The sequence below is a fragment of the Rhinatrema bivittatum genome, chromosome 3 (genome assembly GCF_901001135.1).
Source record: "Rhinatrema bivittatum chromosome 3, aRhiBiv1.1, whole genome shotgun sequence".
NCBI lineage: Eukaryota > Metazoa > Chordata > Amphibia > Gymnophiona > Rhinatrematidae > Rhinatrema > Rhinatrema bivittatum.
In genome coordinates, this window is record NC_042617.1 from 251,980,588 (window position 1) to 252,002,823 (window position 22,236).

The following is a 22,236-nucleotide window of genomic DNA, read 5'->3' on the forward strand; positions in this document are numbered from 1 at the left end:
GGACAGGTGGGGTCCCCCCCACCTGGACCTCATGGCGATCTTGCGCAACACCAAGGCAAATCGGTTCTTCAGCCACTGGAGGGAGCACGGCTCGGAGGGCGTGGATGCTCTGGCTCTCCCTTGGCCGGTGGACGTCCTTCTGTACGTGTTCCACCCGTGGCCCCTGTTGGGAAAAGTTCTCAGAAGAATAGAGCTCCACCGGGGATCCATGGTTCTGGTAGCGCCCGAGTGGCCATGAAGGCCGTGGTTCGCAGATCTCATCAACCTGGCGACGGACGGACCCCTCCGGCTTGGTCATCTCCCTCGTCTACTTCGGCAGGGACCTGTATTTTTCGACCAGGCCGATTGCTTCTGTCTAGCGGCCTGGCTTTTGAACGGCGATGCCTGAGGCGTAAGGGCTATAAGGAGGAGGTCATCTCCACCTTACTGCGGGCCCGAAAACAGTCAACTTCTCTGGCTTACGTGCGTATCTGGAAGGTCTTTGAATCTGTTTATGCGGAGTCTGGTGTCTCAGCGCGCTCCGCCTGGTCTCATTGGTACTTTCTTTCCTTCAGAAGGGTCTTTCCAAGGGTCTTTCCTTCAGTTCTCTGCGCATGCAAGTCTCCGCTCTCGGCTCCCTCCTGGGTCGGGTAGAAGGTCATCCCTTAGCGGGCCACCCGGACGTGATCCGGTTCTTGAAAGGCGTCAAACACCTACGTCTGCCTTCTCATACTACTTGCCCGTCGTGGAGTCTTAACCTGATCCTTCGGGCCCTCTGCGCTGCTCCATTCGAACCTCTCCGTCGCACCACGTTAAAGGATCTTACGCTCAAGACTGTCTTTCTTGTCTCTATCTCCTCCACTCGACGGATCTCCGAAATCCAAGCGTTGTCCTGTCGGGAACCTTTTCTGCGCTTTTCTGATTCAGGGGTATCCCTCAAGACGGTCCCTTCCTTCTCGCGAAAGGTGGTTTCTAACTTCCATGTCAAACAGTCGGTAGAACTCCCTGCATTTTCCCCAGAGGAGATTGCGGGTACGACTGGGGGCGACCTCCATAAGCTGGATGCCAAACGAGTTCTACTTTGCTATCTCCAGGTTACCAATGACTTTCGGTCTCGGACCAACTTTTTGTCCTCTGGAGTGGACCCAATCGGGGTAAGCCGGCGTCTAAGACCACTATTGCGCGGTGGTTGAAAGAAGTGATCTCCTTGGCCTATCTTTGCCAAGGTCGGGCGGTTCCCGAGGACCTAAAGGCTCATTCGCTATGTTCTCAAGCTACTTTCTGGGCGGAGAGCCAATCAGTCTCCCCACAGGAGATTTGTAGGGCCGCCACATGGACGTCTTTGCATACTTTTGCTCGGCACTATCGTCTGGATGTGCAAGCTCCGGTTTTTGGTTCCTTTGGGCGGCAAGTGCTTCGAGCGGGACTGTCTCGGTCCCACCCGGTTTAGGGAAGCTTTGGTACATCCCACAGTCTGGACTGATCCGGGTACATACAGGGAAAGGAAAATTAGTTCTTACCTGTTAATTTTCGTTCCTGTAGTACCACGGATCAGTCCAGATGCCCTTCCCTGTCTGTCTTTCTTTCTGTCCTCTCGAAGCTTGTCTCTTGCAGATTCGCAGATTCTAATACTTCATTTTTGTGCAAGAATACTGAGCAATTACAGCGGAAGCCTTGGTTGTTCAAGTACCAAGGGTATGCAAGAGCGTATAGTCATACTATGTTTCTTCCATTGTTCTACAGTTGCTCAATTGAGCTTTATGGTTACTTGCTTGATCCTGTTCTGGTTTTTGTTATTTTCTGCTTTGACAATGGTTATACTGAAGAGTTACAGGATAGGCTCTGTCCTCATATAGGATCTCCTTTCAGTTTTAGTCTGTCTCCACCTGCTGGAAAAGAGGCTCAACCCACAGTCTGGACTGATCCGTGGTACTACAGGAACGAAAATTAACAGGTAAGAACTAATTTTCCTCTCGACGCACACATTTTAACCCTCAAAAGTTAAAACCAACCCAGAGCTGGTGTTAAGTTTTGAGGCATCCCAAGCCATGCTCAGAAAAGCAAAAAATACAGCTTTTCTGTGGTTCCTTTTACTTAATATCATTGCAATACTAAGTAGGAGGAACCACAGAAAGCTGCAACATGGATTAAAAAAATCTTGACAGTGGTCAGATTAGGAAAAGGGAAGTTCAATTTACAAGCGTCCATTTTCTTAACCTGTGGCTGTGCACAGGTTATGAAAATGGATGCTCGGAAGCTGAGTGTCCAGTTTCCTTACCTGCGCATAGCTGCTTCTCCTGGACGCTCGATACCATGGATGAGCTAGGGACGCACAATTTATCCATTGTACGTCCCTTTTAGCATGCCAGCTCATTTGAGTATTATATTGAGTGCCCAAGAGAGGGGATGTGTGCACATTCAGAAACATGCTCCAGGTTGGACACACGTTTTTTGCTTGCATGATATTGCATCAGCCCCAATATGCTATGGACTTTTCCTCTAGGAACTTGTCCAAACCTCTTTTAAACACCTCTGTGCTGCTAGTTACCTTGACCACATCCCCTAGCAACAAATTCCACAGTTGAATTGTGTGCAGAGTCAAAATGTACTTTTCCTAGCGTGTATGCAGATGGACTCAGAACCAGTGCCAGCAGATGGAGACAAAGCAAGCTGAGGTCACATTATATTTAGCCCTGCAGTGACCCCAGCCTGCCAGTATTCACCATCTCCAGCAGATGGTAGATTGCATCTCCCTATGGGGATTGCTTCAACCTTTTTGGAAGGAGAAATTCTAAATTCAGGAAAAAAAAGCCCCGTTCTCCTGTGGTGATACCTAAAGCTCCCTCCCCCAGTTAAGAATTCCTGAGGCGATTTCCGTGGTGCCTTGGTTTGGTAGCTGGGTTCCCTGGCATAGACATAGCTGCTAGTTCAGCTGAAAGGCAGCAGGTACAAGAGGCCGAGCACGGCGGTGATGGCAGATGCCCTCTCCTCCTGCTGCCAGAGACCGTCTCTGCACTCAGCTGGTAATCACTGAGCTCAGGTAAGGTTTAAAAAAAAAAAAAAGGAGAAAGTTCTACCCTGAATCAGAGGCAATTAGAGAGGTTTCAGGACTTCCTGCGGTCTCTGTTCTTGGCACGCCATACTGATGTTCGTTTCCGCTCCTGTTAGGGTCAGGGAACTGGGTAGCCTGGTGGGCTAGGTCTCGCACTTAGGAATTTTTCTTGCATGCTGCGTGGTAGACCACGGCAGCCATTTTTACCCACTCTTACGCATGTTCTGCTGCTCTATAGGCCGTCGGTGTGCGCAGTGCGCTTGGATTTTGGGCACGCTTTTTACGGGCACAAACCTTTTTACGTGCTTAACTTGGCGCACAAGCTGTGCATGCTCCTTGCCGCGCTTTCTTCTAGGCGCTTATTTTTTGGGCGCATTTCATTTTTTAGCACGAGCTGTTCTGATGCATGTTTACCGCAGCAATGGCACTGGTAAGCAAGACCCCTAAGCATCTTACTATTTGTGTTGCCTGTCATATTAGGGCTTCTCAGCCTGATCTGGCTTCTAACCTGTGTCAGTGCTGCTTAGACGCTCAGGGAGAGTTATCTTCCTCAGATTTTGCTAAGCCTAGCTCTTCCTGTTCTGATTATGGGTTGGTCACTGCCTTGACTGGTTGGACACCAGATCTTGGTTCTCTCTTGACAGGTGTTGTAATTATGTGTGTTTGTGGATCCTTGGGTGCTGTGGAGGTGACCATGCCCACGGGAAGGAGGGCCGTGAGGAGCCACAGCACTGGGCTAGACTCGTACTTCACAAACAGAAGAGTTCTTTTATTACACAGCTTGAAGTGAACCACCAGAGGTGGCAGTAGTGAGGCAGTCTAGTATTTGCAGTCTTAGGGACCTCGGCAGAGGGAGCCCTTCTCTCCTTGATGATGTCAGGAAGTTCTGCAGCAGGTCTCCCAGCGAGGAGATACTGTGGATGAGATAGACTGAGAGTTAGAGTACTCACTAGGTGTTTGCTGTTGATATGCGATTCCACCAGGTCTGATGTAGAAGGTACAGGCACCAAGGCAGGGCGAGCAGGCCCTTGAGGAGCGAGTACCTGTTCCCTGTAAGGCACCTGAAATAAAGCAGAGGGCCCCCGAGGAGCGGGTACCCAGCTTAGCATATACCCCGAAGGGCATAGAGAGAGCTTCCTGCGGCAGCACGGAAGCAGCAGAGTAGCGTAGACAAGAATGGATTCAAGTCCTTGCTATCTCGGGGAGCTAGCAAATGAGTGAAGGTAATATATCCGGATGGCGTGACGTCAGCATGAGGGAATGCCCTTGAAGTTCGCGCCAAGGGTGGTACAAAGATGTGGGTTGCACGCGTACCCTAGTAGGTACCTGGGAGGAGCAATGGTGGGAGGCTGCACTATATCCGTTCCGGGGACACCGGAGAGGTCGGCTTGTAGACGCAACAGTAGCCATCTTGCCCAGGTAAGTGGGAGGAGCCGTGAATAAGGTGAGGCAAATGTGGCGAAGCCGTCGAGGACTGACGGACGCAACAACAGGCTTCTCCACTGGTGAGGGCAGTTCTGTGGGGCCAGCTCCAGTTCTTTTTGGGCTTGGTCTGGACCCGGCTGCTTTTTCTTTGGTAGAATTTTTTCAAGGCTTACAAGCCTTTCTTCAGGCACAGTCCTCTGCTTCCCCCATTTCTGTCATTTCTGTCCGGTCGGATCCTCAGCCAGTGGTTCCTCCTTCTTCTATTCCTATGCTTAAGCACCAGGGCTTGCCTCGGCTCCCTGTGGGTGTTCCTGACAGGAATCTGGATGGCACTGATACTGAGGTTGATCTTGTTTCCCTGGAAGATGGGGAAATTCCTCCAGGGCTGGAACCATATCGAACCATGTTGCGGTTCTTTCATAGAGATGAACTGCCGGCCCTGATTTCCTAGACCTTGAAAAAGCTGCGTGTCCCTGGTTCAGAGCTGTGTTAGAGCCGAACAAGAATCCCATTTTGGTTTCCTTACATAAAGCTTATTGTTTTTCCCTGTGATGGATGCCATTCAGGAATTGATTTATCTGGAATGGGATGCCCCAGAGGCAAATTTTAAAGGGGGTCGGACATTTAATCTTTCCGCAATGGCCTTATCTTCTCTAAGTGCTCCTTTAACCCCTCGATCACCTAATGGTCCAACTGACTCCCTTGCTGTTGCATTTGTTTACCCTTGAGCCGAGACAAGGTTGATACCGCTACCAAGAGAGGGCCCCCTAGAGGTCCTCATCATCGGGAAGCGGTGCAGGTGGAGAAGACCCAACTGGAGCTTCACCTTTACCAGCCCACGTTCCCCGCAGGTTGAGCCTTGGGTGCCAGGGTCAGCAGGACTTAGGTGCGGGTCTCTCATGTCGAGGAGTCCAAATAGAAGACAACACAGTGTTGGGCAGGCAAGGTCGAGGCAGGTGGCAGACAGGCGAAACTAGGAACAGGCAAGATATCAGGACAGGCAACAGGCAGGCAGGATGAAGAGACAAGTTGGAGGACAGGGCAGGTGGAGGTCAAGCATAGTCGAAGTGCCAGGCAGAAGTTCAAAACTGGGGAGTCAGTTCAAGGGCAGGAGCAGGAACGGAACCAAGGCAGGAGCACAGGAACAGGAGACTGGACCGGAACTCAGGATCAGGAAGGCAAGGCTGGAACACAGGATCAGGAAGGCAAAGCTGGAACGCAGGATCATCTGAGAAAGGGAGTTCCCTTGTCCTCTCCGGCCTGGTTGGTACTCACGACATATGTGGGTCTCCACGTTTGGGGGGCTCTCTGTCAGGAGTTAATGGCCCAGGGGTGCTGGAATGTAGAAGAGTCCTGCTGGAACATCAATTGCCTGGAGGCCCGGGCAGTACGGCTGGCATGCTTGCAGTTCAGCCACAGGCTGCGGAATCAAGCGGTTTGCGTGATGTCTGACAACGTGTTTTGGATATCCTGGTATGACCGGGATATCCATTCTCCTGCTTGGGTTCCCACCAGGAGGAGGAACATTCCCTGGACCAAGTTCTTAAAGTGCAAGCAGGGGTACCTCTTCACCCTTTCTCCTGGTCAGCATATTCTCGGTAGCCGGTCCAATACTTTGGAATTCACTCCCAAATCCCCTCCGGTTAATATCAAACTCTTCTCATTTCAAAAAATCACTTAAAACCTATCTTTTCCAACTCGCATTTAATATACCCACCCAAGATCAAAAGCAACACCTAACATAGTACATTGACCCATCCATAGCTCCTCTACATCCCACTCATCTCATTACACTTCCACCCTTTCTCTCTCCCCCCCCTCCCTGTTAGTTATATCATTATTTTTTCATTCCATTCCCTTCCCCTCCCCTCCTTCCCCTTCCCTCTGCAATAGTAAGTCCCATGGCAACAATTTTTTAGTTTCCTTTATTTTGAGTAAATGATTGATTTTATTTTAAGCTAGAATTTGTTCTAGCTATTTATTAATTTTTATGCACATTTTAAACTTATTTGATTTGATTGTTCCTTTAAAAATTTTATTTTTATTCAATGTAAACCGTTTTGACAAAATTTATTTTTATAAAACGGTATATAAATATTTTTTAAATAAATAAATACATTCTTCCTTAGAATATCTCTTCCATTCTCTTTTATAACCTTGTCTGTTGAAGGAATCAGAAAACGTAGTGAGGATGCATAGTGTAGGGGACTACAACCTTCAGTTGCACAAAAGAAGACCATGTAGCCAACCTGAATTAGAGCATGGAACCTCTGTGAAGTCGGTTTATGAAGGAAGTAATATTTTCCTTGGAGAGATCCAATTTTGTCCTCTGCCACTGGAGATGGAGAGAAAGGCAGAACCTGAAACTCTCACAGAGGACAAGGACAGGCTCAAGCTTGCTGAAAGTGGCTCAGTCATGGAAGCTCTCTTGCTAATCTCTCGAGTGGGATACTTTTTTCCATGGAGTCAAGAGCACAAGTCCTCTGCTGTGGAAGATCTTCACAATTGGGAACCTGAGCTTAGTTTTGAATGGATCTGGCCTCCCTTATTCTTAAGTCTCATATTGTAGCATCTTTTGGAGCTGTGTTGGCATCTTTTGGAGCTGTGTTGTTGAAGTTGGTCTCCTTGGTGGTCTGTGGTAATTTTAAGGAAAAGATATCTCTGTTCCCAGTACTTCCCCTCTTTTAAGGGTAGTGTTTTACTTCTGTCAGAATCATACTTTTCTCACGAATGAAGGTAAGAAAGTTGGGTAATGCTGCCCAGGACAGATGGCCATTCTCAAGACCATTGTAGGTCACCTTTGAGATGTTTGTAGGTGACCATGTTCTTCTTGGATAAGTTTTTGATGTATCCTATTAAAGCACACTGGTTTCTCAGTCATTGATTTCAAGAGGAATCAATGAAATGAGGGGTTCAGGTTGCTCCAGCAAGTGTTAGGCAGGTCCCAGAGGGCTGGCAAGCCCGTTTGATGAGGGTGCAGGACTCCTTGTGGGTGGAATCAGAAACTGTCTTTCCAGAGGATAATGGCAGGGCAGCATCCTTGTCTCCCTTGCATTCCTGCTCTAACCACCTCAGTGTTGAGTGTGCAGGTTGGAAGAGTCTATGTCTTAGACACAGGAGTCTTGAGAGCTACTGTGGCTTCCTCCCATTCAGTCTAGGTGGAGGTTTAGTATTTGTCTGGACTGGTGTGGCATGTACAGTAAGGAATGTAAAATTTACACTTACCTTTTAATTTCCTTTCCTTTAGTCCTGTCAGACCAGTCCAGAATCCACCCAGGGAAGCCACAGCAATCAAGGGCTCTCAGTTTGACAAATTAAGAAAACTAATGGCGAGTATTTTGCTACCCATTGTGAAGGTAATTGGCTTATTCATGACCTTGGTGTTACGATTATCTAATTCCAGAATTAATGACCATGGAATTAAGTTTCTTGGTTGCATCAGGCTTTGTTTGTGGTGGTGATTTTAAAACCAAAACAATTGCCTTCCCTATGGGGAGTGGTCAGTTTTGAGGTTTTTTTCTCTGTCTACCCAGAGAGAAATAACCTACCGGTCTGAACTGGTTTGGCAGGATTAAAGGAAGGAAATTAACAAGCAAGTTTAACTTTCACCATATTTTGGCTCTTTGCCCATTATTATTTGGCTTGTTCTTCTCCAATCCCTCTCGAACATAAACTTCTTTCTCTTCCATGTATCACAGCTCCTTCTTCCAAGGCATACTGGAAAGTGTCAAAGTGACACAAAGTCAAAGTGACCAGATCCTGGTGCTTTGGTAGGACGAAGCATTGTATGAGAGACTTGCTCTGCTTTTCTCTGTGGCTGATAGCGGGGGCTTCAGAACAGAAGCTTAATGGTATTTGGCATGGACAGAGTCCTAGAACAGGGGTGGCCAACTCTGGTTCTCAAAAGCCACAAACAGGTCTGGTTTTCAGGATAACCATCATGAATGTGCATGAGATAGATCTGTATACAGTGAAGGCAGTACATGTGAATAATCTGATGCATATTAATTGTGGCTAGCTTGACAATAAAGCCTACTTCTGGGTCTTGAGGACCGGAGTTGGTCAACCTTGTGCTAGAGGCTCTGGGCTCATGCAGTGTTGAAAAAATTGACGCGGGTAGCGGTGGGAGCAGCACCTCCTAGTGACCAAATAACTATTAAGTAGTTTGTTTATTTATTTATTTATTTATTTATTTAAGGTTTTTTTATACCGGCATTCAAGAACTCGTTCTCATCATGTCGGTTTACAGAAAACGGGGGTGCAAAAATATAACCAAAAACATAGATAAACATGGAGAAGAGAAGCAGTTACAATTAACAAGGGTTCATGAACTGGGACTATAAGAAATAAAAGAGATAGATGAGGATAATTATATACAAGTGTACAATGTAAATAAGGAGTCCTCTATAAATACAAGAGAACAAAATAAATATGGAGTCCACTATATACAGCTACTTAGCATAGGAGTCATTGATGGATCTTGTTAGGTGGAGTTCGGGAAGGCTTGCCTGAAAAGCCATGTCTTCAGTCTTTTCCTAAACGTTAAGAGGCACGGTTCGTTTCTTAGATCTGGTGGGATAGAGTTCCATAGCGGAGGGCCTGCTGTTGAAAGGGCTCGGTCTCTCAAGGTTCTGTGATTAGTAGTTTTTACGGGTGGAACAAGGAGGCATCCTGTGTAGGCTTCCCTAGTCGGTCTTGTTGATTTGTGAACACGGGGAGGAATTTGTAGGTCGATTATGGTGTGTTGGTGAATGATTTTGTATAATAATGTGATGGATTTGTAAATTACTCTGAAGTGGATTGGTAACCAGTGGAGGGCTTGAAGGACTGGAGAGATGTGGTCTCTTTTTCTGGTGTTTGTTAGTAAACGTGCTGCTGCGTTTTGGACCATTTGGAATGGTTTTGTATATGAGGAGGGGAGGCCAAGAAGAGTTGGGTTGCAGTAGTCTAATTTGGAGAAGATGAGGGCTTGGAGAATGGTTCTGAAATCTTTGGCGTGGAAGAGTGGTCTTATCCTTTTTAAGACTTGCAGTTTATAGAAGCAGTCTTTGGTTGTTTTGTTGATGTGGGCTTTGAAGTTCAATTTATTGTCGATTAGGACACCTAGATCCCTTACATGAGTGGTTTGAAGGTTGGTTGGAAGACAGACTGTGGGTTTGTTATCGGGAGTTATGAGTAGGACTTCAGTTTTAGATGAGTTTAGTACCAGATTGAGGCTGTTGAGGAGGCTTTTAATTTCTAGGTGGCAGGATTCCCAGAATTCGAGGGTTTTTGAGTATGATTCTTTGATAGGGATAGTTGTGACCTGAACATTTTTTATGATGATTTAACTTCTGCAATTCATTAAACACACATGTTTTATTGCTGCAGATGGGACTCTGTGTGGAATGCAGGACCATGGTGCCAATGAACACACCTACTTGCATTGTATGTGAGGCCCCTCTGTTTTCACAGTTGCAGCCCCAGGCCAGCATCCATCTAAAGGTAATCTTCTCAAGGGATTACACAGGATTAGAGACTGTGGGCTAGAATTATAGAATGTGGTGTAAAATTGTCTCAGAATCAAATGTGTTCTCACAGTTGTATTGTGAGATATAATCCCACAGATGCAAGTCTTGCTCTGCAATGGAGTATAATGCCTACGTATGTGATGAAGTTAATCAAACTTTTACAAGAGCTGTCCTTTATATGACCCTTAACCAACATGATTTCTGCAAATCTGCCTTACCAGGGTGCCGCCAATTACAGTATGAGCTGATTTAAAATCAGCACATCTATTTTATGAAACAGTTCTCAGGATGCAAATGGTTGGTATTTTTAGTGTTTAAAAGCACACATCATAGTTCAACCACTGCTTATTATGACCTTCAAGGGCACTAGAAGCCTGCTGCTAGCAGGAAGTCTGCTTATATATAAATGCGCTATGTACCCAAGAAGAACATAACAATTGCTACACTGGGTCAGACCAAAGATCTATCCAAGTTAATATCCTGCCTCCAACTGTGGCAAACCGTGGATACACAGAGAAAATGTATAAGAAATGGGGCATGTGTAGATTTGTCCAGCCCTGTCATACCCTTCCTTCTTTCAGCCTGCATGATTTAGGGATGCCTTGAACCTGGGTGCATCCCTGACATGCTGCCTTACTGACAGCTTTGCTGTTATATTAGAGTAGTTGATCAGGTTTTTTTTTTAATGTAATTCTGTTTAGATTTAAGATAATTTTCTGATGGCTGATATAGCGTGCAGGTGATTTAATATTAGTGACTCTTCTCTGCCAGTATAACTCTTATTTGGATAACCATGAGGTCTCTTTCCCATTTGTTGAAGGAGAAGGCAGTCTGCAGGTTTTGTGGAACAGGGAACCCCATTAATCTCAAAAACTGTGTTACCTGTGAGAGCAGACTACCTGAAACGCAAACGGTAAGCTAGGAGTGTGCACTATCAAAGCTGTGTAAAAAAAACAATTAATGGTGCAAAGGTCTGTATATATTACAGTCCCTCAGGTAAATAAACCACTTTACAAACATAGAGGCTTATGCATTAACCCGAAGAGATTTTTGCAGATATGGGAGTACATTCATAAATCCGTATAAAATGCTCCAAAATGCACAGAAATGCAAGCATTTCAGGCCTTTCTGCATATTTATTCACACAGTATATGGGCCCGACTCTGGCCGAGTTTCGCTCTATGGATAGAGCTGCCTCAGGGGCTGCTGTATGTAGTGTTCTATTTTCTCAAAATGAACAACGTAGGTCACATCAGAATCTTGTTGCTCCTTTTAAGTAAGATGTACTGTGTATGTGCTTGTTAGCACATATTCCCTTTTTAAATTGTGTGCTTCTTAACAGTTGCCTAGTTGATGCATTGTTTTTACTAAAATTACCAAAAGAGAGCAAAAACACTGAATGCGCCACACCCTGCTGCTCTTGTTCAGTGCGGAATCATCAAAATATAGCTTTACTTCCTCTCTGGATGGTGTCGATTAGAACAAGCCCCTGCACACCAGTAAGCAACACGCTGAAGCGAGGCTGACCTTTGCACAAAAATCTAATTGACGCCGTCCAGAGTTTTTGCTCTCTTTTGGTAATTTTTGTTGCGGTCCCGACCGCCCCTCTCCTGATAGGGCTCATGCCCGCCTACCTCCGCTCCGGCGGCCGCGGGATACCGCCTGGCCCAGGTTCCGGTGGGCTCTCTGTTCGCGCACTTCCCACGTGGCAGACGCCATTGCGGGCCTGTTCCTCTCTGGCCTCGCGCGCGCGTGAGGACGCTCTTCTTGTGCGCCCAGCTCCCGGAAGCCCGGCCCCGCCCTCTTGGCTGACGTCACTCTCTGCTCCCGATATAACTGGCGTTCAGTCTTTCCCTAAACGCCTTGCAATGAGGTTCCCAGCTATCTAGCTGCTTCCAGTTGCGTTTCCTGTTGTCTTCCTGGTTCCAGCCTTGACTCCGGTTTGCTTCTGACTCCGCTACAGCTCGCTGCCCGCCTTGACTCCGGTTTGCTTCTGACTTTGCTACAGCTCGCTGCCCGCCTTGACTCCGGTTTGCTTCTGACTCCGCTACAGCTCGCTGCCTGCCTTGACTCCGGTTTGCTTCTGACTCCGCTTCAGCCCGCAGCCTGCTTGACTCCGGTATGCTTCTGACTCCGCTTCAGCCCGCAGCCTGCTTGTCTCCGGTTTGTTTCGGACTTCGCCGCAACCTGCGGCCTGCCCTGTCTCCAGTCTACCTTCGACCTCGCTACAGCCTGCCGTCAACCCTACCCGGGTTGCCACGAACTCTTACCTCTGCCTGCCTGCGCTGGCCCCAGTGTACCTTCTGGGCCAGCTCCCTGACCTGGCCTTTCACTGTGACTCTCTGGCAATACTCGAGCCGCTTCTGCTGCTGATAGGCCTCCTGCCTTCCCTACGCATCAGCCTTTCTGGACATTCACAGCAGCGCCTAAGTCCCAAGGGTCCGGGCCCCTACGGGCTCTTCCCGGGGGGGTCCCAGGCTCCGGGTGAAACCTTGCCAGATTGTGTCTCCGCCTCCTGGCCTGCCCTATCATCTCCAGTAGGCCGGCCCAAGGGTCCACCATCTACTCTCGCAGCAGTCTAGCCGCAAGAGTTTGCAAGGCCATGGACTCGGCGGAGTCTCCAGGCCTACAGCCCATCCCGGGGATGGCACAACGCCTCCAACAACAACAGCATTGCATCGACACTCTTGCTCCCACCGTAGAACAGCTGGTCAGCCATCTGGAGGCCGCTCCACCGGACCCGCCTCCAGCTCCGCCTCTTGCTTCAGTGCCCAGCTCCGCATCGGTAACCCAGTTGCCTGCACCGACCCGCTATGCCGGGGATATCAAAACATGCCGAGGCTTCTTGAATCAGTGCTATGTGCGCTTCACTCTCCTGCCTGCACAATTCCCCTCGGACACAGTCAAAGTGACGTACATATTCTCCCTACTGGATGGCAAAGCACTCGACTGGGCTTCTCCCATGTGGGAGCGACAAGATCCCTTGTTACAGAACTTTCAAGAGTTCGTTCTCAACTTCCGTCTTGCTTTCGACGATCCTGCACGCCAAACCACGGCTGCTTCTGAACTTTTGCACCTCAGGCAAGGGGTGCGCTCAGTGGCGGATTATACTATAGACTTTCGTACATTATCCATGGAAGTTGGCTGGCGGGATGATTGCCTTAGGGGGATCTTCTTGGAAGGTCTAGCCAGCCGCATCAAGGATGAGCTAGCGGGCCGAGATCTCCCGGATGACCTTAATGACTTAATTGATATCGCCGGAAGGGTGGATCACCGCCTACAGCAGCGAGATAAGGAGACCTGCTCCTATCATAGGACTCCACCGCTGCCCTCGAGTACCGCCAGAGCCTCAGCACCCAAGGGACCATCCGCTTCTGCCAGTCTCGGAGAGCCTATGCAGTTGGGCAGATCTCCACTAACCCCAGAAGAAAGGAAGAGACGCCGCTCGCAGGGCTTTTGCCTCTACTGTGGGGGCAAGGGGCACTTCCTCGCCAACTGCTCGGAGCGTCCGGGAAACGACCGTGCCTAGGTTACCCTGAGGAGCTACTCCTAGGCTTTGCGGGCTCAGCTCCTCAATGCACCATACCAGTGACTCTAAAATACCCCGGTGGGGAACTCCAGACCCGTGCCTTCATTGACTCTGGGGCCGAGGGTAATTTCATCATAGCTGACCTGGTAAACCAGCTATCGCTCCCCACACAACCCAAGGTTCCCCCACTGCGTATCTCCTCCATCCGAGGTACACTGCTCCCTGGGACCATTACCTGCTGCACAGCCCCTCTGACTCTCCAGACCGGGCTGTTCCACTCGGAAGAAATCTCTCTGCTGGTTCTGGAATGGGCAGTGCACCCCCTGGTCCTTGGACTACCGTGGCTACAATGTCACTCTCCAGTAATTCAATGGGATACCCTCCAGCTGACCCAGTGGAGTCCTTTCTGCTTTGCATACTGTCTACAGGTCCCGCATCCTCCGAAGCCACTACAGCTGTGCTCTTCGCTTCTCTTACCAGAGCCATATCAAGCTTTCGCCGACGTTTTCTCCAAGGAGATGGCAGAGATTCTCCCTCAACACCGGCCATTTGACTGCCCGATAGATCAGCTACCGGGCACCACATCCCCTAGAGGTCGGGTGTATCCACCGTCCCTGCCAGAGACTGCCGCCATGTCTCAGTACGTTACCTTGAACCTTGCCAAGGGCTTCATTCGCCCCTCTCGTTCCCCCGCTGGAGCCGGCTTCTTCTTTGTGGCTAAGAAGGACGGCTCACTCCGCCCCTGTAGAGACTATCGAGGCTTGAATGCCATTACCAAGCGGGATAGTTATCCCCTTCCACTGATCCCTGAACTGTTGGACCGCCTTCAGGGATCACAAGTATTCACGAAACTAGACCTTCGGGGGGCCTACAACCTCGTCAGTATTCGTCCTGGAGATGAATGGAAGACGGCCTTTAATACCAGGGACGGGCATTACGAGTACTTGGTAATGCCCCTTGGACTCTGCAACGCCCCGGCCGTCTTCCAGAACCTCATGAACGAGGTCTTACGTGAGATGTTGCACTCTCACGTCATTGTGTACTTAAATGACATGCTTATCTTTTCAAAGGACCTGGAATCTCACCACCAACACGTCAGACAAGTTCTGCAGGCTCTCCGGGTCAACCGCCTCTATGCCAAGTTGGAAAAATGCGTCTTCAAGGCGGAGTCTTTGCCCTTCCTGGGGTACATCATTTCGTCCACTGGCTTCCAGATGGATCCCGAAAAAGTCTCGGCCATAACCAAATGGCCTCAATCCCTGGGCCTCAAGGCTCTCCAAAGATTCCTGGGGTTCGCTAACTTCTATAGACATTTTATTCCGAGATACTCGCATCGGGTGGCTCCCCTTACTGCCATGACCCGCAAGGGAGCCGACGCCAAGAACTGGTCCGACGCCGCAGTTGAAGCATTCTCAGATTTGAAGGAGGCATTCCTGGCTGACACCTGTCTCCGCCATCCGGACCCGGCAAGACCCTTCATCGTTGAGGTCGACGCCTCCAGTGTGGCCGTTGGGGCAGTCCTCAGCCAACACTCCGCTTCTGGACAGTTATTACCCTGCTCGTACTTCTCCAAGAAGTTCTCCCCAGCCGAAGCGAATTACTCCATTGGCGACAAAGAACTTTTAGCAATCAAACTCGCCTTCGAGGAATGGAGGCAGTGGCTCGAGGGAGCGAAACACCCAATCACCGTATACACTGACCACAAGAACTTGGAGTTTCTATCCCAAGCCCAGCGATTAAACCCCCGTCAAGCCCGATGGTCCATGTTCTTCAGCCGCTTTGACTTTACCCTACAATACCGCCCTGCAGCTAAGAACCTTCGGGCCGATACCCTGTCACGGACCTCCATGTCTGAGGATGACCTTGAGCCTCTGCAATACATTCTGGACCCTAGCAAGGTCCACCTATCTGCCCTGACGGTCCTTTCCCAGGATAGGACCGTGGTTCCCCGACGAGACCGTCTTAAGACCCTGCGCTGGGCCCATGACTCCCTCACTGGAGGCCACGCCGGGCGAGAATGGACATTGGAACTCCTCAACCAGTTCTACTGGTGGCCCAACATTCGACAGGACGTCCGCACCTATGTGAGCTCGTGTCCCACCTGTGCTCGACAAAAGCCCAGTCCTGGCCTTCCGTGTGGTCTTCTGCAGCCTCTCCCGGTTCCCACAGAACCCTGGACCCACCTCGCTACTGACTTTATGGTCAACCTGCCACTGTCACATGGAAAGATGGTCATCTGGGTCACCGTCGACAGTTTCTCCAAAATGGCGCACTTTGTCCCGTTGCCCAAGCTACCATCCGCACCTGAACTGGCCCTCCTTTTCGCTCAACATATATTTCGGATTCATGGGCTTCCCCAGGACATTGTTTCTGATCGAGGGCCACAGTTCACCGCATGCTACTGGAGGGCTCTCTGCAAATGCTTCAAGGTGCAGCTCAGCTTCTCCACTGCTTTCCACCCTCAGAGCAATGGGCAGTCCGAAAGGATGAACCGCTCCCTAAAGACCTTTCTGCGAGCCTTCATCAATGAAAGGCAGGATGACTGGACAGAGCTTCTGCCCTGGGCTGAGTTTGCCTACAATAACCAGTTTCATGCCGCCACCGGACTCTCACCCTTCCAGCTAGTATATGGGAAGCAGCTTAAACCTCCGCTCCCCATTCCCACGCCTAGTGTTTCCCCGGCCGCTCAGATGACGGCTCAGCAATTACAGACTCTTTGGCAAACAACCCAGGACAAGTTGGCTCTCTCAGCCTCCTCCGTCAAGCGAATAGCTGATCGCCACCGACGCCCGGCTCCCACCTATCAGCCAGGATACCGGGTTTGGCTCAGTACAAAGAATGTTCATCTCCGGCTTCCCTCGAGGAGGTTTGCACCCAGGTTCTGCGGTCCCTTCCAGATTGCAGAAAGGGTGGGCCTTGTCTCCTACCAGTTGAGATTGCCATCCTCGCTTCGGATCCACAACGTCTTCCATGTCTCTCTGCTAAAACCCTTGGTCCTCTCCCGCTACCACCGTAAACCTCCGGACCCTTCTTCTACTCCCATTGCTGATGATCCTACATACCAGGTACACGAGGTACTAGATGTACGATTCTACAACCGAAGATGGGAGTATCTCCTCGCCTGGGAGGGTTGCGGCGACGAGGACAACACTTGGGAAACCAGCCGTAACATCCTGGACAAATCCCTCCTTCAGCAGTTTCATCTTGAACACCCAGAAAAACCCGGTCCTCTAAAGAGGGGCCGTAAAGGGGGGGGGTACTGTTGCGGTCCCGACCGCCCCTCTCCTGATAGGGCTCAGGCCCGCCTACCTCTGCTCCGACGGCCGCAGGATGCCGCCTGGTCCAGGTTCCGGTGGGCTCTCTGTTCGCGCACTTCCCACGTGGCAGACGCCATTGCGGGCCTGTTCCTCTCCGGCCTCGCGCGAGGATGCTCTTCTTGTGCGCCCAGCTCCCGGAAGCCCGGCCCCGCCCTCTCAGCTGACGTCACTCTCTGCTCCCGATATAACTGGCGTTCAGTCTTTCCCTAAACGCCTTGCAATGAGGTTCCCAGCTATCTAGCTGCTTCCAGTTGCGTTTCCTGTTGTCTTCCTGGTTCCAGCCTTGACTCCGGTTTGCTTCTGACTCCGCTACAGCTCGCTGCCCGCCTTGACTCCGGTTTGCTTCTGACTCCGCTACAGCTCGCTGCCCGCCTTGACTCCGGTTTGCTTCTGACTCCGCTACAGCTCGCTGCCTGCCTTGACTCCGGTTTGCTTCTGACTCCGCTACAGCTCGCTGCCTGCCTTGACACCGGTTTGCTTCTGACTTTGCTACAGCTCGCTGCCCGCCTTGACTCCGGTTTGCTTCTGACTTTGCTACAGCTCGCTGCCCGCCTTGACTCTGGTTTGCTTCTGACTCCGCTTCAGCTCGCTGCCCGCCTTGACTCCGGTTTGCTTCTGACTCCGCTACAGCTCGCTGCCTGCCTTGACTCCGGTTTGCTTCTGACTCCGCTACAGCTCGCTGCCTGCCTTGACCCCGGTTTGCTTCTGACTCTGCTTCAGCCCGCAGCCTGCTTGACTCCGGTTTGTTTCGGACTTCGCCGCAGCCTGTGGCCTGCCCTGTCTCCAGTCTACCTTCGACCTCGCTACAGCCTGCCGTCAACCCTACCCGGGTTGCCACGAACTCTTACCTCTGCCTGCCTGCGCTGGCCCCAGTGTACCTTCTGGGCCAGCTCCCTGACCTGGCCTTTCACTGTGACTCTCTGGCAATACTCGAGCCGCCTCTGCTGCTGATAGGCCTCCTGTCTTCCCTATGCATCAGCCTTTCTGGACATTCACAGCAGCGCCTAAGTCCCAAGGGTCCGGGCCCCTATGGGCTCCTCCCGGGGGGGTCCCAGGCTCCGGGTGAAAGCTTGCCAGATTGTGTCTCCGCCTCTCGGCCTGCCCTATCATCTCCAGTAGGCCGGCCCAAGGGTCCACCATCTACTCTCGCAGCAGTCTAGCCGCAACAATTTTAGTAAAAACAATGTATCAACCAGGCAACTGTTAAGAAGCACACAATTTAAGAGGGAAATATGTGCTAACAAGCACATATACAGTCCACCTTACTTAAAAGGAGCAACAAGATTCTGATGTGACCTACGTTGTTCAGTTTGAGAAAATAGAACACTACATACAGCAGCCCCTGAGGCAGCTCTAAATGCGAAAATGCTGGACTATCTAACAAAAAGCATTGGAATTCATTGCTAAAAGCCTTGTTGGAATGTTATTCAAAGTGCTATTATCGTCTGCTGAGAATTAGTTCTTTCCTGTGGCTAACTTGTTTTTTTGGTTTTGCTAGAATACCTTCAGTGGAGAATCTGCACCCCCTGTTCCAAGTCAGCTGGGGAAAATGCAGACCTGCTCAAAATGTGGCCGTGTTAACCATGCCAGTGCTTGTTTTTGTGACTGGTGTGGCGTCAAGGTGGGCACTTCTGTGTAGCACATCTCATTCTAAGCCTCATAACTAGGTTCCTGCCTTACTGCAGATATGGAAAAATACTGAATAGCAGTGGTGATTTTATGCCAGGCCAAGCTGGGTCACTGACCCAGAAACATTTTGGTATGGCTAGACTGATCACAGTTCCCAGGACTTTGTGCTGCCACTATCTCTACTGGAAGGAAGTGTGGGGCCAATTTCAGCCCCGGGACTGTGCATTACTGCTGTGCCTACCCCCACCCCCACCAGAAAGTAAGAATAGGTCCGATCACGGCCCCCAGGAGTGTGCATCTGGGGAGGAGGGAGATTGGTGGGGATGGGCTAGGGAGGTGGGGACAAGAAAATGATGGGAGAGACTGGTGGAGATCAGCTGCAGGGAGAGGGGGTAGAGAGAGTGGTTGGAGAATGAGAGACTAGTGTTGATGGGCTAGGGGAGAGAGAGACTGGTGAGGAAGAGATTGAAATTAATGGGACAGGCTGGGGAGAAAAGAGAGGGGGCTGATGGGATGGGATGAGCTGGGGAGGAGATAGTGACTGGTGGGAGAGAGAGTAGTGGGAATGAGTTGGGAAGAGAGAGTGATGAGAATAGGCTGAGGGAAGAGACAGAGAAAGATCACAGGAGAATTGGGAGGAGAGAGGAATTTGAGATAAACTTGCTCCACTAATGAGAAGGGGTAGAAGGAAGTGCCCCCCCCCCCCCCCACACACACACACACACACACTCATCCCAGCCACATTACAGTACCTTTTTTTTTTTTTTTACAAAATCACCCCTGCTGAATATCATGGTAATATAGAGACTGGCAATGTGTTCATTTTAATTAGTCTTTATTTTTATAAGTCACATGAAGGTTTGGGCAAATCCTTCCCATTTTAATTTGGGTGAGATTTGTAAATATCTGACTCGAACCTACTGCTTGTGATTGACTCAAACTTTTTTATTTTCCTATTTAGTGAATCCAGAGGTCCTTGAATTGGGTTGAATTTAGGTAAACATTCTCAGACTGAAACAATGCAAAAATAGAGCAACTCTTTGATTATATGTGAATATCAATGTAAATCTATAAATATATGTATCCAAATCAGGTCAGGAAGATTACAAACAAATACATGTAGAATTTCAAACTGAGTTGCATGTGACTTTAAAAAAATCATTATTATTATCTGAATCAAACCACAAATGACTTAACTTATGCCTGGTTTGACTCTGGTTATCGAGTTATCCCTTTCTCATAGGATTCCAATTGGTTCACCTATTCTTAGTTAAAAGTTATCAAGAAGTTTGCAAGGTGCACCCATTTCCCTAGGCAAGTTACATGCACACTAAAAATGCACAAAAGTTCAGGCACAGGCTTATTCTAGGCATCAAAAAAGAAACCTGAATGTTCCAGCAGCAAAATTTCTATGTACAAGCAAAAGCTGTTGGAAAATATTGTCCATGAAGTCTACTTTAAAAATTGTCAAGTATTTAGAAGTGTTTGAAAAATTTTGTATTAATGTAGCTCATTATTAGATAAAATTTGAATTTAGATAAAGGGAGTAATGTTCTCTTGATTCAATTAAATTTAACAGCAGCATCTGCTAGCTTCGATCATAACTTCCTGTTAAAATGATAGAACACCTGTAGATCAGAAATAAGCCTTTAGCCTGGTTTTCCTCTTTTTTGAGTAATAGAACCAGTGTGTACACTGGATAGGAAATGTTCTGAAGGGTATGCTTTAACCTTTGAGTTTCCACATAGTTCACTTCTCTCCCCACTATTATTTAATCTTTATCAATTTCCACTAACAGGTGAAATAGAAAAAATTGATATTGATTTCCATATGTATGGTGACATCAGTCAGCTGTTACCATATTTGGGAAAATGCAGGTTATAGAAATGGGAAATCTTAATGAATGCCTGGAAATTATCCAGTCATGATTATTTAAAAACGGATTGAAAATGAATCCAGAAAAATCTACAATGTTCTAGATTTCAAGGACCCCCCCTCCCCCACACACACTTGTAATTCAACCTCAGATGGCAAGTACTGTTCTTGAATTATCATCAACAGTATCCAGTCTAGGTGCTATGTTAGATTCTTTACTTCCATTAGGTTCCCAAATTTCCAATGTATGATCGTTTTTTGCCAACTTGAGAAATCTGATTTGAAAATTTTGATTTAGGCCTTAGGAATATCGAAGACAGATAGTGTAATTCCATTTATCAAGGTCTTCCAAGTGTAGCTATTAGGTGCCTACAGCTACTACAGAACACTGCTGCAAAGTTATTGGTAGGCACAAAAAATATTCTGTGTCTCCACTAGTTATCAGTTTTATCCTATTTAACTTTTAAAGTGTTAAGTTTAGGTTTTAAATGCCTTTGGAGAGCAAAGCCACAGTATTTAACAGACCGACTAATCTGATATGAACTTCAAAGATCATTGCAGAAGCAAAGGTTGGAGTAGAGAAAGAATTACACATGCAGGATAACTATAATAAAGGAATGTGTAATTAAAATCCTTTCTGTTCAAAGAATTTTTAAATAAAGAGTCTTTATCCTAAATCAGCACTGCTGTTTATTCCAAATGTTTGTCACAGAAATTACAATTGAAGATTCTTCCAGAATCAAAGATCATTGATCTTTTCCTGACAGAAATTATTAGCTGTTCCATCAGTCTTGGTGGCATATTTGCATGTTACACACCATGCTGCCTTTAGCTCTTATACTACAGTAATTTGGAATTCTACTAATCCAGATTTATAGGAAGAAATAAATTATCTTCATTTTAGAAAAACAAGTTAAAATGTGGTTATGACAGCTGATAAGTAGAGATTTTCTGAATCTTAAGTACAGCTGAGTTTTGAACCATTTGTATAATTTTATGTGCTAAGAGTATGTCTGTATACAGTATTTAATTTTACTGGATGTTTCAAATTTATTATTGCATTTTGCTGATTTTTGTATTTTTAATTGTACCCCTCTTTGTTATTTCTTGAAGATCGGTATATTAACTTAATAAACCAAATCAAAGCATTGTAGACCTAGAAGGCTGGTTGTTTAGATTTATAGCCTTCTTGATTATCATGGAGTTTGATGGTTAGGCATGGCTGGGGAGGGAGTGATTCCAGATGTTGGTTTGGAGATAGAATATTGTATGGTCTTCTTTCCAGGACAGTAGAGAACCTATGACGAAGCAAACAAAATCTAACTGGTAAAGGAGCAATGTCCTCCAAGCAGTCATGCTCTATAGCTGGCAACTAGGATATATCTTTGCACTGTGAACAGGGTCAGCCAGGCACCTGATGGGCAAATTCATCATTTTTTGCTGTCTACTACTATGTTACTATCTTTATTAAGATGTGTCAGGTATTAATGTATTCTGGCGAGTTTCATGTTTTTTTTATTTTATTTTATATTAATTAAATTGTAATCATAATACAAAGCAAAACACTTTTTGTAGTCCGAAAACACTTGGAAGTCAAAAGATAAACAGACAAGCAGATCAAGAAACAATTCCAAATCTAGGTCAAACAACATTGGTGAAGGAAGCGGAAATTAAGGGAGAATAAAGAAATAAATAAACAGCTTAGCAAGTTCTCTGCTTAAGTATACATCATCCTAACTGATTTATATTAGGAACAGAAGAAGTTATTAATTTTTTGGAGTCTAGGAAAGACTGAAGTTGTTCCAGGGCAAAGAAAATATAACAAACATTATTGAATCGGACTACACATTTACACAGGTATCTTACTTAACATGAAAGTAGCTCCTAACAATAATGTAGCTAGTCTAAGTGCGAAAAAAC

The 22,236-nt window shown here is 47.8% G+C and overlaps 1 protein-coding gene across 2 annotated transcripts in view; it reads left to right on the forward strand.

The window, feature by feature from the left end:
- The window catches only part of DZANK1 (double zinc ribbon and ankyrin repeat domains 1), a 304,940-nt gene that overhangs the window by 133,161 nt on the left and 149,543 nt on the right, over positions 1-22,236 (forward strand). The window contains exons 9-11 of one of the 2 annotated variants that reach the window (XM_029594464.1): positions 9,827-9,940; positions 10,787-10,879; positions 18,311-18,433. The exons of the other annotated variant lie outside the window; for it this stretch is intronic. Of the exons in view, the coding sequence (XP_029450324.1) occupies positions 9,827-9,940; positions 10,787-10,879; positions 18,311-18,433 (330 nt within the window). The remainder of the gene's footprint in view (positions 1-9,826; positions 9,941-10,786; positions 10,880-18,310; positions 18,434-22,236) is intronic. 2 annotated transcript variants of the gene reach the window in all.